Source organism: Dipodomys ordii, unplaced genomic scaffold (genome assembly GCF_000151885.1).
Source record: "Dipodomys ordii isolate 6190 unplaced genomic scaffold, Dord_2.0 Scaffold61, whole genome shotgun sequence".
Lineage (NCBI taxonomy): Eukaryota > Metazoa > Chordata > Mammalia > Rodentia > Heteromyidae > Dipodomys > Dipodomys ordii.
The window spans coordinates 2,099,919-2,114,923 of record NW_012267277.1 but is presented as its reverse complement, the minus strand read 5'-3'; the positions used below and the strand labels follow the sequence as shown (position 1 = coordinate 2,114,923).

The 15,005-nt window shown below is 47.4% G+C and overlaps 1 protein-coding gene across 1 annotated transcript in view; it reads left to right on the top strand.

The window, feature by feature from the left end:
• The window catches only part of Glis1 (GLIS family zinc finger 1), a 198,730-nt gene that overhangs the window by 122,985 nt on the left and 60,740 nt on the right, over positions 1-15,005 (top strand). Inside the window, exon 4 of the mRNA XM_013022254.1 lies at positions 332-1,214. Within this exon, the coding sequence (XP_012877708.1) occupies positions 332-1,214 (883 nt within the window). The remainder of the gene's footprint in view (positions 1-331; positions 1,215-15,005) is intronic.

Below are 15,005 nucleotides of genomic sequence, written 5' to 3'. Positions count from 1 at the left end.
AAAGAGAAATACTTAGGGTATGTTGGAGAAGGAAAACCCATATAAGTGTTCATATGTCAAACTCAGCATCTTCTAGGGCAGAGCTCTGGCAAGAAGAAGGCAGAGAGGCTGTGCTTTCTCATCTCTTCCCAGTTGACTTTCTCTTCCCTTACTCCCTTTTGTTGCCCTTATTCCTCCCTGCTCTCAGTCACTATCTCTGGCTTTCTTTTCTTCTGCTTCTCACTCTCAGACTTAACTGCCTTCATCCGCAGTTTCCACTCCAGCCCCTGCCTGCGCCTTTCCATTGAGGAGTACCCACCCTCTCATGACCTCTCTGGCCACTGTCTTTCAGGTCACCCAGGCTCCAAACCATGTATGTGAATGGTAGCCTCCCAACTGGACAACATATCAAGCAGGAGGCCCTGCCAGACTACCAGGCTATGGCTGAAGTCCGCACACCCCTGTTGACCCACTGCCGGGCCCCACCCAACACTAGCCTGCATACAGACCTAGATCTTACAGGCCGAGGCCTCACCAACCCTGTGCCTTCTTGCTACATTCTGGGTAGTGAGCCCAACTCAAGCCTGGGCTCCCAGCTGGAGGCCCATCTTCCTGAGAGTGGCCTGAAGCGCTGCTGCCTCTTGGGCCTGCCCCCAACCTCCTCAGCCACCTCCTCATCCTGCACCACCTCTGATGTCACTCCAGTTATGCGCTCCTCCCAGACAGCCCTAGTCACTTGTATAAATGGACTTCGGAGTCCCTCTCTACCAGGAGACCTGGGGTGCCCTCCCAAAAGGGCCCGGTCCAGCTCTGTATCCACTGAAAGCCATGAAGGCAGTTTACAGCTTGAAGCATGTGGAAAATCAGGCTTTCTGAAGCAGGAGCCCATGGACGAGTTCTCAGAGCTCTTTGCACCTCATCAGCAGGGCCTACCACCCCCCTACCCGCTGCCTCAGTTGTCAGCTGGCTCAGGCCTTGGAGGCCTAGGACTGGGGCTAGCAGGCAGGATGGTGGTAGGGCGGCAGGCGTGCCGCTGGGTGGACTGCTGTGCAGCCTATGAGCAGCAGGAGGAGCTGGTACGGCACATCGAGAAGAGCCACATTGATCAGCGCAAGGGTGAAGACTTCACCTGCTTCTGGGCTGGCTGTGTGCGCCGCTACAAGCCCTTCAATGCCCGCTACAAGCTGCTCATCCACATGAGGGTACACTCAGGAGAGAAGCCCAACAAGTGCATGGTGAGTCTCCAAGGCCCAGTTTTCCCCTAACCTCAGAGCCTTAAGCCTGGCTGTGGGCAGCCCTGGAGAAGGCTGTGCTGTCTTATTGTCCCAGGAAAAGCTTCCCCAGAGAGGGAAATTCCCTGCAAGGTACAAGGCTGAGATGTGGTGAATGGTCAAGGTGGTCAGTTCCTCCATCATCAGGCATCTAGGCAGTGTGCCATGTATTCTTACCAGGTCCCCCATACTCACAATGCAACAGTAGACATGCATTAAATGTTCTCTAGCATGTAACATGGCATGGTGCTACATGGGCTCCACGTTCTAATCAGGCTTGGCCAGCATTCTCTTTTATGCACATGCTCCCTGTATCACCTTCTGCACCTTCTGATGGCAGATAACCCATGGGAAGCTGAAGTTCCTGTAGCACTGGTCATCAGCCAGCATCCTTCCCAGAGAGATTCCTAGGGCTTGTCTGCCCACAGCTTTGGCTTCACTAAGGGGTACTTGGTCCTCACAAGCATTCTGCTCTACAACTCTAGGTCCCCAGGGCAGGATGAGAGCCAAGATTAGGGATTAGCAGCTAAGGCTCTGCATAATACCAGCAGAGCTCAGGATGGAGATGAATGTTAAAGTTTATGGGAAAAAAAGATGCACCTGTGTGTGTGCGCGCACATACACACACACACACACACACACAAAACACACACACACACACACACCTCTATTGGTAAGCATCTCAGTCTCTAGTCCTCTGATGGATCATTTTGTATTCTGTGCTTGCTATGGTACAAACTTGTATCAGAAGCCAGGAACATAATCTTAGTCCCTAATACTATTTGCCAAACTACTATGCCTCATCTGGCCTTTCACTTGCTAGGCCTCAAGGTAGTCCATGAAGCAAGAAGGATGGCCAGTTAGGCATGGCCAGCCAGGCTCTAGGCAGCAGTGCCTGATCTGCAGGAGCTAGTGTCATAGTCAAGGTCAAGTTCTTCATGCTTATGTACTGCTACTATTGCTGAGCAATCTGGAAAGAGCTAGGATTCTTGCTCAAAGATCATGGTGGCATTTGAAGGAGCAGGAAACAGAAGGCAAGAAGAGTTGGCAACTTCAGTATAAACTCATCTTCCTGGGGCCCACTTACCCTCAGCGTCCCTCTACCTGTGACACCATGAACTAGCATACACTGGGTCAAATCTCCAGTCCTTGAAAGATGAGAAAGGGTTCACTTCATAAACAAGTGGTCAGCAGAGAACAACTCACACTGAGGACAAGAGAAAGAGGGGCTTGGGTTGGTGTTCTGGTATGTGGAGAGGTAGTGGGAGAAGCTGGATGGAACAGGCTGTGAATTTGACTTACCATGTGCGTTTGTGCTTTGATTGTGCTTGTATGTTGGGGGAGGGGTACTGTGACTGGGCCAGTCTCTGGAGATGCCCAAGATCATCTGTGGTCCGTAACATACTTGATAGAAGCATGTCCTACCTTAGAAGAGCTATAGTGTCCACAGGCCAAGACTTCTGGAAACTGATGGTTCATTTTCCCCGAGGCTTTGGAATAAGCCGCAGTTCCTCATCCTATTTCCCCTCCCTGGAGAAGTTCATGGTATCAGTGGGGGCACCTACAATGCTGGTCAGGGAGTCCACAGTGTTGATGGAAGCCTAAGTGGAAGACATTTAGTCTGATGACTCCTACATGACTCTGTAATGTAGTCAATGACCTCATAGTAAGGCCTTCCATGTAGAATATAAGAATATTCACATTAGAAATTTGGGACCTTGACATGACCTATGCCTTTGCTGCCTGTTTTCCAGCTTGGAAATAGAGACCATGTTAGGAGACCATGTTTCTCAGTGCGATCTTAGGATTTCTCTCCTGGGCCAGACTGCTGGGACTTGGTTTACTTCCATACTCCATAGGATACTGGCTTATGCTTGGCTCCTCACTATCCCTCTGGGAATCCAGATCTGAATCTGTTATACTGAGGATAACACTTATACTCAGGGATGGGTCTCTGAGCCATCTGGGATCAGGCTAAGTGACAGGTCCCAGATAGATTACAATGTCCTCTACTTCTTAGAGGAGGTGGCATCCTAGCCCACTGGTGAAACCTGGGAGTTTTGCAGGTGAAAAGGCCTAGCCCATCTCCTACTTTCTCCTAGAAGAGTACTTGGCCTTAACTCTTCAGAGTTAGGAGTGTGATGAGGACACCAAGTACTTGCTGAGTGCTGACTATATACAGGTGCAATTTTCAGTGGTGGCCCTTTGTGGTCCTCATCACAGCCCTGTAGGTAGACATTGTTAGCCCTCATTTTACAAATGAGGAAACTGAGGCTCAGAAAGACTGCAAAACTGGTTTCAGGCCACACAGCCAGAGACAGTAATAATAGAACAACAATAATAGAGACTAAGAATAATAATAGTCATCATAGTAATAAAAATAAGATGTTCCTAAAATATACCACTAGTAACTATTACAATGGGATTTGAACCCACATCTTTCACAATTACAATGTTCTTGTTTGTGTGAATCTTTCATTAAGCCAATGGTTCTCTGGACCTTCAGGCCCGCCCTGCAGTGTGCTACCATCTGCTGAGGGGAACAGCAACCTCCTGACCTGGCTGCCCAAAGCATCTGCAGAGCGTCCCCTAGCTTCTTCTACTCATGTGGATTGGGAAGACTCCCTACTACATTACTCGTACTGTAGGTAACCAGGGGACAGGACAGGCCCTAGTCTACACCCAGATAAACAAAATTGGCCTTCCCTGTAAAATTATTAATTTCTTATGGCAGGCCTCCGCTACCATGCACTGTAATAGACAAAGGAATCTTGGACCTACAGTCTCTGGAGAGCAGGAAATAGATGAGACATTTTGATTGAGGAGTAAATGGCCCACTAACATAGCAGTTAATCCTTTTATTATCTTCCCAGCAGCATTTCCACAGTGCTTTCATGAGGTAAACTCCCCTTACCCTATCCAACTATAACACCCCCATCCTTGCAGCTGGTTTAAATTTAGCCTGTGGAGCCTCTGCAGACTCCAGTCAGAAACAGGCCTCAATACACAGAGAGGAGCCCACACTTACCACTGCCTACCTAGCACCCCAGTTCTGAAGCCAGACCTGGACCTGGGACCCATGGCTCCTGCCCTGCTCTTCATGTAGTCCAGAGGAAGCTCCTTAATCTCTCTGCAATATCCTGTTATGGTTCTTACGTTACTCAAGTTGTCTTAGCCTTATTAAATTTGGGGCTTCATCTGCGTTATGATAACAAGGTTATATCCAACCCAAATACTGACGCGACGCCTTGAAGACGTAAACTTTGAAAAGATTAGTTTCCTGCTTTCTTAGGTTGGTTCTCCAGACAGTAGGAATCCTCATTGTCTGAGACTGCATAGATTAGAAGCCTGTGGAGCTTTTGTACCAGGAAAAAGAGAGGCGGAGAGAAAAAGGATGGCTTCTCAGAAGTCCTTTCTCTGCCTTGGGCTTTGTGAAATAACCACAGAGATCCCTTACTTTGGTGGAGATTTTAGCAAAGTTGTGACCCTGCATGGAAGGCATGAGCAGAAGTGAAAAGCCCAGGTCTGGAGTCATACACTCCTGGGTCCTAGCCTGGCTCTGTCACTTGTCAGCTGTGTGACTTCAGGTGACTTATCCTCTTGGAACCATAGCATACTCAATTGTAAAATGAAGCAGTAACAGTACTTGCTTTTTAGGGATTGTTGCTATTAGAGTTCAAGAGGTGATGCAGAAAAGTATATGGTTACTTCCTTTCTTCCTGCAGCACTTTTCCATATTGGTGGTCTCTGGAGATTATTAGTATAGTAGCCCTAGTAGGCAGTAGGGTTTGGATTTTTCATAGATTAAAAAAAAATGAGTGCTCAAGGGATGCATCAGCAATGGAGCCTAGACTTGAGGTTGGCAGCCCCTGTTGTATGTGAGGTAGGTGGGTCAACTGCTTAGGTGTATGATAGGGGACCTTGCTGTATGATAGGGACCTTGCTGTCTGTATCTGCCAGAAAGCTCTGATCCTTTGGGGGTTGTTTATACACCCTGCAGGTGGCTGCTCTGAGTTTCACAGTGTCAGTACAGGGTACCTGGTACTGGAGGTACAGGGAAGAGGCTCTAGTGTGCCTCTGTCTGGGTGGCCAACTGGAGGCCCCAGCACTGGATACATGTGGACAGCTTCTGGTCACTGCTGTCTATCCCTTTTGCCCCATCCCACTGTTTGCTGGTTTGTTCCAAGTGCATTTGAACCTAAGACACAGGGAAATACACCTGGTGGGAAGCTAAACATTACTGATGGGACTTCATCAGCCGGAAACTCATGACTGCCTAAGTGGACCTTTTGGGAAGCACTGCCTCTGCTTAGCTTGTACCAATTTTATACTTATCACCAGGGCCCTGGAGATTCTGGCTGCCCCTCTTTACTCTGCTCCCCAACCCCATCCTCACTGCTGGCCCCTCAAAAACAGGATAGGTACTAAAAGTTTGGGAGCTAGAGGAAGTTACTGTTCACTGAGACTTACAGATTTCTTTATCCTGGCTCAGTAACCTACTTCCCACTCCAACTTAGAACAAAACTGCTCAAAGCTCTGAGGTCTACAGGGACTACATTACCATGTCCCAAAGACCACAGTCTGCCAGAGGTCCATGCAAACCAGACATGCTGACTTTCCCTGTGAGCTGAAGATGGACAGTCTTCACTGAGGTCTGTGATCATATCACATGGTGTGTTCAGAGAGAGAGAAAGAGAGAGAGAAGAAAACTCACCTGAGGCAATTCTGTCTAACCATGATCATGCCCATTTTATAGGAGAAGTCCATGTGTCTGTGAACAACAGACACCACTTGCTCAAAAGTTGCCTTGCTCCCTGGACCCTCCCCTGGGCCACTTTCCTTATACTCATCCTTTCTGCTCAGCTTCTTCCTTCAGCAGCAAGTCACCTCCACACTGTTCAGGTCACAGCAAGTGGAGTTGTCCCTGGGCATCTACTTCCTTGTCCCATTTGTGCTAAGAGCAGTCCCATGAGCTTTGCATGGTTTGAGCTGACATCCCAATTCATCTGAACAATCTGAACCTTATCCCAGGGGATTTCCTTGAAGCCAGAACCATTTGGAAGTGTCCTCATGTAGAGAGACAGAATAGGAAAGGCAGAGACAGAATTGGAAAGGCAGAGCCAGAGATGGTGTCAGCAGCCAGAGATTGCACAGCAAATAGATATCAGTGGCCAAGCTGATAACCAAGCACTGGAGAGGGTTTAGACTGTGGGAAAGTGGTCTTCTGACAAGGAAAGGGTCCTTCCCAGACCCATGCCTCTCCAAGGAACAGGTAGGCTCTCTGCATACCAACAGGTCTTGTTCTGGAACCCAGAGGTACAGACAATGTGCTGTGAGACCTCTGGCATTACTGAAGCAGCATTACTTTTGAGCCTTGCCATAAAATTGTTGGATGACAAGGAAAAGGGGAGCCAGGAGCTGAGGATCAGAAGTCTGGCTGCATAACCTTATCCAAGTTGGTCAAAGACGATGGGAAATGATTAAAACACTTCGGTGCTTTTCCATTTTCAAAGGGCTTCTAGTACATGATCTCAGTCTTTAGGACATTCTGGGAGACAAGTATTATTCTCATTTTATAGATGGAGAAGGGGAGTACAGTTCAGATTCACATTCAGGCTTCAAGACTACCGTGGGGTCAGTTTTACACCTAGATTTAAGCCTGACTCCAAAGACAATCCTAGCCACACTCCCTGCTACTTCCCAGTTAGAACTGATGGTCTACTTAGAGATATGGACAGAACACCAGACTTGAAACTCATTCAGCAAGCTATCATAGGGCCCCTAGCTGGGCTCCATTTTTACAGAAGGGACTCAAACCCATTGTGGGCCTTAATCAAATAGGAAAACAATTTGAACTATTTGGAACTATTTCCAGTGCCCAGTCACCTTGAAAGCCAGCAGCGTGCATCTTGACAGGACTCTGTTCTGTCTGGGAAAAGAGAGCTCTTGTAGACTGAGGCACTTTTCTCCTATTGTAAAATAAGTCACTGAAAACAAGTTCCCGTCCCAAGTCCAGATTCTAGTAAAATTTAAAGTAGAACATGTTTTAACATTGCTCTCCCTGGAGAATACTGATACAAAGAGATCACAGAGGTCAAGCTGCTTTACCAGCTCGGGTGGCCAAGGCCACCCTTCTTGCAAATGGGACCTGAGCTTCACTTCATTCTAGGGTAGGGAAAGGATTGGGCAGGAAAACATATTTGGGCAAAGGCAGCTTGTGAATTTGCACGTAGCCTAATGATTTCTATGGTAACAACAACTCTTTAGATCATGCCAGTTCTCACATCTACTCTCATTAGAAATAGTAAGCTAGAGCTCAGAGATCTTAGAGAAGGGCCATCATAGCCTGGTGCTGCTCACCGAGTTAACAGCTGTTACTAGAATGCCTGCCTTGTTTTTCGCTGCCCCAAGCTTCCTGTCATCCTAGGGAGTTTGCATTCTCCAGGTTCTGGAAATCAGTTGGGCCTTGGCTTCTTCTGATTTCTGTTTGGAATGCCTTTCTCAGCCTGGCAAATTCCTGTCATCCTTCACAACCCAATCCAGTGCTCCTTTCTCCAGCTCCTCCCTTTTATTAGCCTCTAGTTTTCCTGAGTATTTCCTGGTGAGACCTAGTGTCTCAGACATTATAAAACTTTGGTACCTAGACTGTCCTATCCTTGAGGTTAGAGACACTGAATCCACTTCTGTGTTGTCAGCCTCTCTCTTTCAGTACTGTGTGAGATTACCTGAATGCTGTCCCCCAGAGCAGTTTCTTGTGAAGTTCAGACCCTAATGGGTCCTAAAAAATTACCATGCAGGCACTGGTTGCTCATGCCTATAATCCTAGCTACTCAGGAGACTGAGATCTGAGGATCATGGTTCAAAGTCAGTCTATGCAAGAAAAAAGTCCATGAGACTCTTATCTCCAAGTAACCATCAGAAAACCAGAAGTGGAGATGTTTCTCAAAGTGGTAGAGTGTTCGCCTTGAACAGAAAACCTCAGGGACAGTGTCTAGGCCCTGAGTTCAAGCCCCACAACCAGTAACAACAACCAAAGATTGTCATGGTCACCTGCCCTTGGATCTGGTGCTGATCTGGTGATTGGAGCTTTTCTGCAAGAAACTTGTATTTGAAAGCTACCTTTGCTACCATCAGTCTGTGACATATGCAGGCATGACCTGACTTTTTCCAAGCCTCATGTTCTTATCTGCAGATGAGTTTCTGACTCTCTAGTTGAGGGACCCCACTGGAGATTGACTGAGTATAGAGCAGTCACTACTCAGTCATGGCTCTCACTTAAGATTTTCCAACATTAGGGCAGTTGGCAGTTAGAAGCCATCCCAGTGCAGTTTCTAGTCCTTAGGCCTTGGCCTAAAGCCCTCCTGAGCCTCTTCTTCATTTCTCTTCACATCCTCATCACACCCCTGCCTTAGCCTCTGTCTGACCCCCTCCCATTGTGTTTAAATCTTAGCAAGGTACTGGTGAAGCAGGGTGGCCCTTGGCTGAGCATGTAGGACAACCACAGGGTTCAAATCCTCTCTTTCTGCCCCTTAATCAATGCAAAACCTCACAAGTCACATGGCTTCTCTCAATCCTATTTTCCTGCCTGGATAAAGGAGAAAACATCATGAGAATCAAATGACATGGAGTACGTACCTTGTACCTGGTACATAATGAGGTACTTGAAAACAGGAGCCCTTATTCCTCCTTTTTGAAATCATCAAACCCAACCTCTTCCAACAATGAGAATTCCTAGGAGTGCCAAATTTGAGGGAACAGGAATGCCAGCCAAGTTCTATGAGCTCAACACTGCTTTATGGAATATGAAAAAAATTAAGGATGAAAAAACACAACCCTCTGAATTGAATTTAAAATAATAAAAGAAAAACAGCTTTTGAATTTAATGTAAGTGGAATTGAAATGATTTCTCTTGTTGGAACAGAGAGTCAGATAAAATCGACAGCGACTCTGAGAAAGTGTCCAGACTGTGTTTTCTAAGGAGATGTCCTGGAAATGGCCAGCTTCATGATGGAGCATTACTAGGCCCTGTCTCAGCCACATGGCACATGGGCTGAACTGAAGTGTGTACCTCATTTGACCAGTACAGGGACAGACCTCAGCATCCTGTCCTGTTAAATGAGCACTGGTCCAGATGACTATTAAGGTCTTGGTTACCTTGGACATAACCATCCCCTGAGACTCAGGAGAAGGGCTGACTGTTAAGTGTTTCCTGTGCAGAGAGCCTTGGGGCTCTCTTCCCCCACCCTCCCTCAACCTTTAGAACAGCTTTATTTCCATCCACCCATGCCAGGTTTGATGATAGAAGCAAGGAGTATGGTAGAGAATGCAGAATGTTCTGGTCTGGAGACCAAGAAGAGGGAGAAGCCTTCCCTCCAGAATATTGTGAGAGCTGGTCTTTGATGGCTGGATAGGAGCTTTCTAAGAGACCATGAGGAAAGGCTTTACAGGGAAAAGAAGTGACCTGTGATGCAGGTATTATCCTGAGCCTGAGGCCTAGGCATGGGGTTTGAGGCAGAACTGGTGAATGAGACTAGGAGAAGTAGCTCTTGTCTGTTATCTCACTTACTCAGGAGATAGAAATTGGGAAGATTGTGGTCTGAGACCAGCTGAGGGAGAGGTGGGGGGGAGGGAGACTTTACCTGAAAAATAACTGAAACGAAAAGGACTAGGGCATGGCTCAAGTGGTAGAGTACCTGATTAACATGCATGAGGCCCTTTAGTCAAACTCTAGTACCACTACAAAACAAAGCCAGTCATAGAATTGGGTCTCAAAGTCAGTGAGGAACTTAGTGTGTACTCAAGGGCATTAGAATCCCACGGAGAATTCTGAGCAGAGAATGACATGATGAGAGTTAACATGGAGTTTGGATGGTATTGTGGCTACAAAGGACAGAATAACAGTGCAGAGACATGAAGCTCAGGAAGGCATAACCAATCCAGAGCCCTTCTTCCCCAGACTCAGTGGAGCATCCTGGTTCACACTGTGCCCCTGACAGTCCAGCTCAGCTGTCATCCGGAACCTGGCATCCTCTGGCCAGGGCAGGTTGGCCCAATGGGCTATTATACCAGGCACAGTGTCTGCATATGATTTGGGTAATGGAGCCCAGTCCTGCTTTGGAAACGACATGCAGAACATTTAGCAGTGGGAAATAGGAAAGGCATTTCCCATAATGCGACTCCGTAAAGTTTGCACAACTGTTCTTTGTTTTCCATCAGTCCCACAATAAATCTTCTTGCACTGCCAGGGCTGGAGCCTCCGAGGTCTGTAAGTGATTAGGGTGCAACTTGCGTAGCTCTGCCTCCTTGCTCTGCATTCCTGTGACACGGGTAATGATAAAAATTAGTCTATCGCAGAAATTCTGTCCTGCAAGGGGCTAGAACATGGGCTGTTAGAAGTCAGGCTGCTCTTACACCTCTCTGTGACCATCACTGGATGGATCTGCCATGTTGGAGACATAAGCCATGGAGAGCAGGACTGTGGTATTGGGCTAGGTGCCACTGGGTACTGGGCTGGAGCTGTACATTTCTTGTTATGTGGCAGTGGGTCTGGAGGTCGCTGCAGGATGGCATATTTGGAGACAAGACCAGGGGATGTCTTCTGGGCATGAAGTAAAGTTAGCCAAGAGTGCTATCTAACTTCCAGACCATCTATCAGTCCTTGTTTTATTGGACCTAAAGCACAGGGCTTTGCACTGTCCTCTAACAGGACCTGGAACATGCAGAGTTTTACTGAGCAGTTTCTGTGGTTGGGAAATGCACAGAGGAGTGCAGGATCCTGGCTTCACATTGCAGCCACTGGAGTCCACAGGGTCACATCTAGGACTCTACTTCATGTTCCTAGCTCTTTGCACCATAATCCTCCCACTGCTTATAGTTGCCCTCTATATCCTCATTTACCTATAAGTCTATGCTGCCTAGTATCTGGTGAACCCAGGTTCATCCAATTTGGCCTACAGAGTCATTTCTGACCAGTTTTTATTGCCAGAGAATATGACTGATTAGAACTTGTGTTTGGCTCCAAGCAGAAAAAGGAGGCTTTTGGGTACCAGATTCTTCCGTATCACCTTCTGCTCCCATGTCCAGCTACCACATTCCTCTCAGGCATCCAGATCTAGGGAAGGGATTCATTCAGACCATAGATCCAGCTGCCTGGATTGACATTTCTCCTGTTTGCAGGAGAAACTGAGGCCCATAGAGAGAATTTGGCTCATTGAAGATGATAAAACAAAAAACTATAGCTCAGCATTCTTGCCTTCAGCCTATATCCTGCCTGCTAGACAGAACCACCATCTGTTGGGTGCCAACAGTGTGTTAGGCCTTGTGATGAGGGTTTAACTACTTTGCTTCCAATCCTGAAGAACACTGGCTGATGTTATATGCACTGGAAAAGAAAATTCTAGGTTTTAGTATCTCATCTGGTGCTCATCCCAGCCCGTGTACCCACTGACATCCCAAGGCCCAAGGTGCACAGTGCCCTGCTGGAAATCACATGGCAGGAATGGCTGATTACATGTGTATTCTGAGCTATGTCAGAATCACTTTCTTCATGGCAGTCTGGGTCATACTGGTTTCACACCTCATATCTGACGAGCACTGAAATAGCAGAATGATGGATGGCTGTGAATGTCAGGCCCAGTGGAAGACTGGCTTGAACAAAGCCCCACACAGTGGGCACAGGAGTGAATTCTTTGTTTCCTCAGCTCTCATCCTTTCTTTCCTTTGTCAGCAGGGAACCAACAGGAGAACTTTGGAGCCTCAGTTTCTGTGTGTGCCTAGGACTTGGTTTAGATGAAATTCATAAGCCTGTTAGGTTTCCTGATCATGACAGTCAGCTTCCATTCCTACCACTGCTGCTCTCAAACTGCTGTAGATCAGGGTAAATCACCCCACCCCTTTAGGGCTTTAGTTTCCTCATCTGTCAAATGGAAGGCTTGGACTCCAGCATCTTGATGGTCCTTTGAATTCAGACATTCACACAGTTGTAATTATATTTTTGCAGACCTGGCATGGTTCAAGGGAGGAGGAAGGAGAGGGCAGATGAGGAAGAGGTATGTGGAGCCTGACTGAGCTTTGACCTCACTGCTGCTCCTTGCTGGCCTTCTGGCTGTCATTTGAGTTTGTTCCCATGTTGTCATGCTTTGTACAGCTATTCCCTCTGCCTGAAAGCTCTTTGTCCAGCCCAGCCTCTGTTCATTCAGGTGTCTGATCTCATGTCACCTTCTTGGGGAGGCTTTCCCTGACCAACTGTCAAAACAAGCCCTTTACTGTCTTCTCCTTACTTTCCCTGGTTTAAGTTTGCCTGCCATCATTTCCCTCAACTCAGCTGTGGGCTACATGAGGCCTCGAAGATCTTTCTCGATCTCGTTCCTGTCTATATGTCTAGTGCCCTGACAGTTTCTAACTCACAGTATGTGATCCACAGATACTTGCTAAGTGGATGTCACTGAATGAAGAAGGAATATGGCTTGAGAGCAGAGATATGCTGAGGGAAAGAATGTTAGGAAGGGCCCAGGCAGGATGTTAGGAGACCTGTCCTGTGAAGTAGATGTGTACAACATGAACATGATAAGGAGACCCTATTCCTTCCCTTCTCTGCTAAAGTAGAGGCCCTATCCAAGTCTGGGTGTGCTTGGTACATTAGATACAGACAAGAACTTGGGACAATTCTCTTTACCAGTTTGGTAACTGAGGTCTTCTGGTCTAGTTTCCCATGCTGTTTCCTCTGCTGAGAAGGAAAGTTACAATCAGGTCCTCCATAGACTAGATACTGAGTAATTAGTTGCTGATACTACAGCTGTTCACGGTTCTGTCTCTAAGGATTCTGTTTTAATGTGGGCATAGAGGTGGGGCAGAAGTACAATTTTGCATAATTGGCAACAAAAGGTCTGATATAGTCAAGGATGCAGCAGGGAAAATGAGTACAGTATCCAGAGCAGCCACTCAGGAGTGTGGAGAACTAAGGCAGGCAGCACTGATTAGGAGTCTGCTCACCTCCAGAGACCAAGCAAAGCCTCTTATGTGTTTTCTCACTGAATTTTCTGATGCTAAGAAACTGTCCCATTTTATGGATGAGGAATGTGAGGCTCATAGGGTGAGGTATGGGAGTACAACCTCTGGCCTCCCACTGCTTTGGCAAAGAAAACCTCTATTTCATGATGATTGGTCAGATGATTGCTCCACCTTTTGCAGTGAGGTCTTCTTAGCCAGGACCTGCAAACCATTTTAACTAGTCTCTACAGTTCCTGAACAGTTCCACATGGAACCTGTGATGGATTTAGAGCCCACCCTACTACTTGACCTGCACTGGAAGGTTTGGTTGAACCAAGCCTCCTACCTGTAGGATGATAGGATAGAATGCCTTACAGAGGAGGAGGAGGAGCAGCAGCTTGGTGGGAGGCGGGAGGGACCAGGGAGAACAGTCCACACTGTGGCCTAGGGCTTTAACTCTAAAAAGGAAATGGAACCAGGCAGGGAAGAGGGCACTGCAAATCTAGGCTGTAGGCACTCAGGCAGAAGACAGGGGTGGGCAGTCCTAAGGCTGTCTGGTAGAAGCTGGTGAAACCTAGAATCCAGGTAAGCCTGAGGCACAGCAATTCTAGGACTTGGGGCTGCCCTGAGGTTTCTAGACTTAGGTTCTTCATCCAGCATTTTGCCTGGTCCCTGTTCAACATGATCTTGGCTGGCCCTGCTATTGCCTTGTTCTGGTCTCGATTTTCCTATTTGTTCAGTGGAAATTATGTCCTTGTTCCCTCTGCCTGAGGTTGTCTACTCACCCTTCATTCCCAATTACTTTGAAACCATTGCTTATCTTCCTGATAAGGTGAGAAGCAGTGGGGATTGGGGCCACATGGTGGTCTTTGGTGAGGCCCGGGGAGGGCCATTCTTGGAGTCTCCTAAATTCTGTTGCTACATTTGCTGGGTCTTGGGCTTTGCTCCCACCACTACCCCCCAGTGAGCCAGCTGAGTGCCATGGAAGTCAGGTGTGGTCTGCAGAGCCAGGATTGTTTGCAGCTCCAATCGATAAGAACAGAGGGGCTGCTGCCTGCAGTCAACACCTCTGTAGGAAGCCAGTGGCTAACTCTCTGAAAGTGCCAGCCCTCTAATTGTCTCCACATTGTGAACCAGGAAGGTCTGCCCTGAGGACTGGATGGTGAGATCAGCCCCGGCCTCTCTCACAGCTGAAGCAGCCTTTCAAGAGCTGTCTGAGGTGGTTACTCAGGATCTAAATTAGATTCACCTGGTAGGGTTCTGCTTCCCATGGCATGGCTGTCATCATCAGGAAGAGAAGCACAGAATAGGCCTGGGCCCCAGGTGGCTGGGCAGGTGGGATGCAGGGGTGTCATTGTTATGTTCATGGGCACTTTAGCCTTTGGACCTCTTCATAAGGAGACTAGAAACTGTGTTTTATGACAGCACTGGTATAAAGACAAACATTAGTGTCACACATTAAAACTTTTTGACCTAAAAGTTCACTTTAAACTTCCAAGTTTAAAATTAACTTGCAATATCTTCTTGAGCCCCTAAAGTATTGCGGACTGTGGGTACTGTGCCTACTGAGCTTGGAGGGTATGGCCACAAAAGCAAGTCTGCAACTTGTACTTCTCATTGTTGCAACGGGTCCACCTGTATCCTTAAACGACTTGTTTTTCCCCTTCTCCTCCACAAATTATACCCACATCAAATATAGTGAAAGCAGGGGTTATACTGTGGGGGAGGGACATACAAAGCATCAAAGAAATAATCTTATAAATGCGT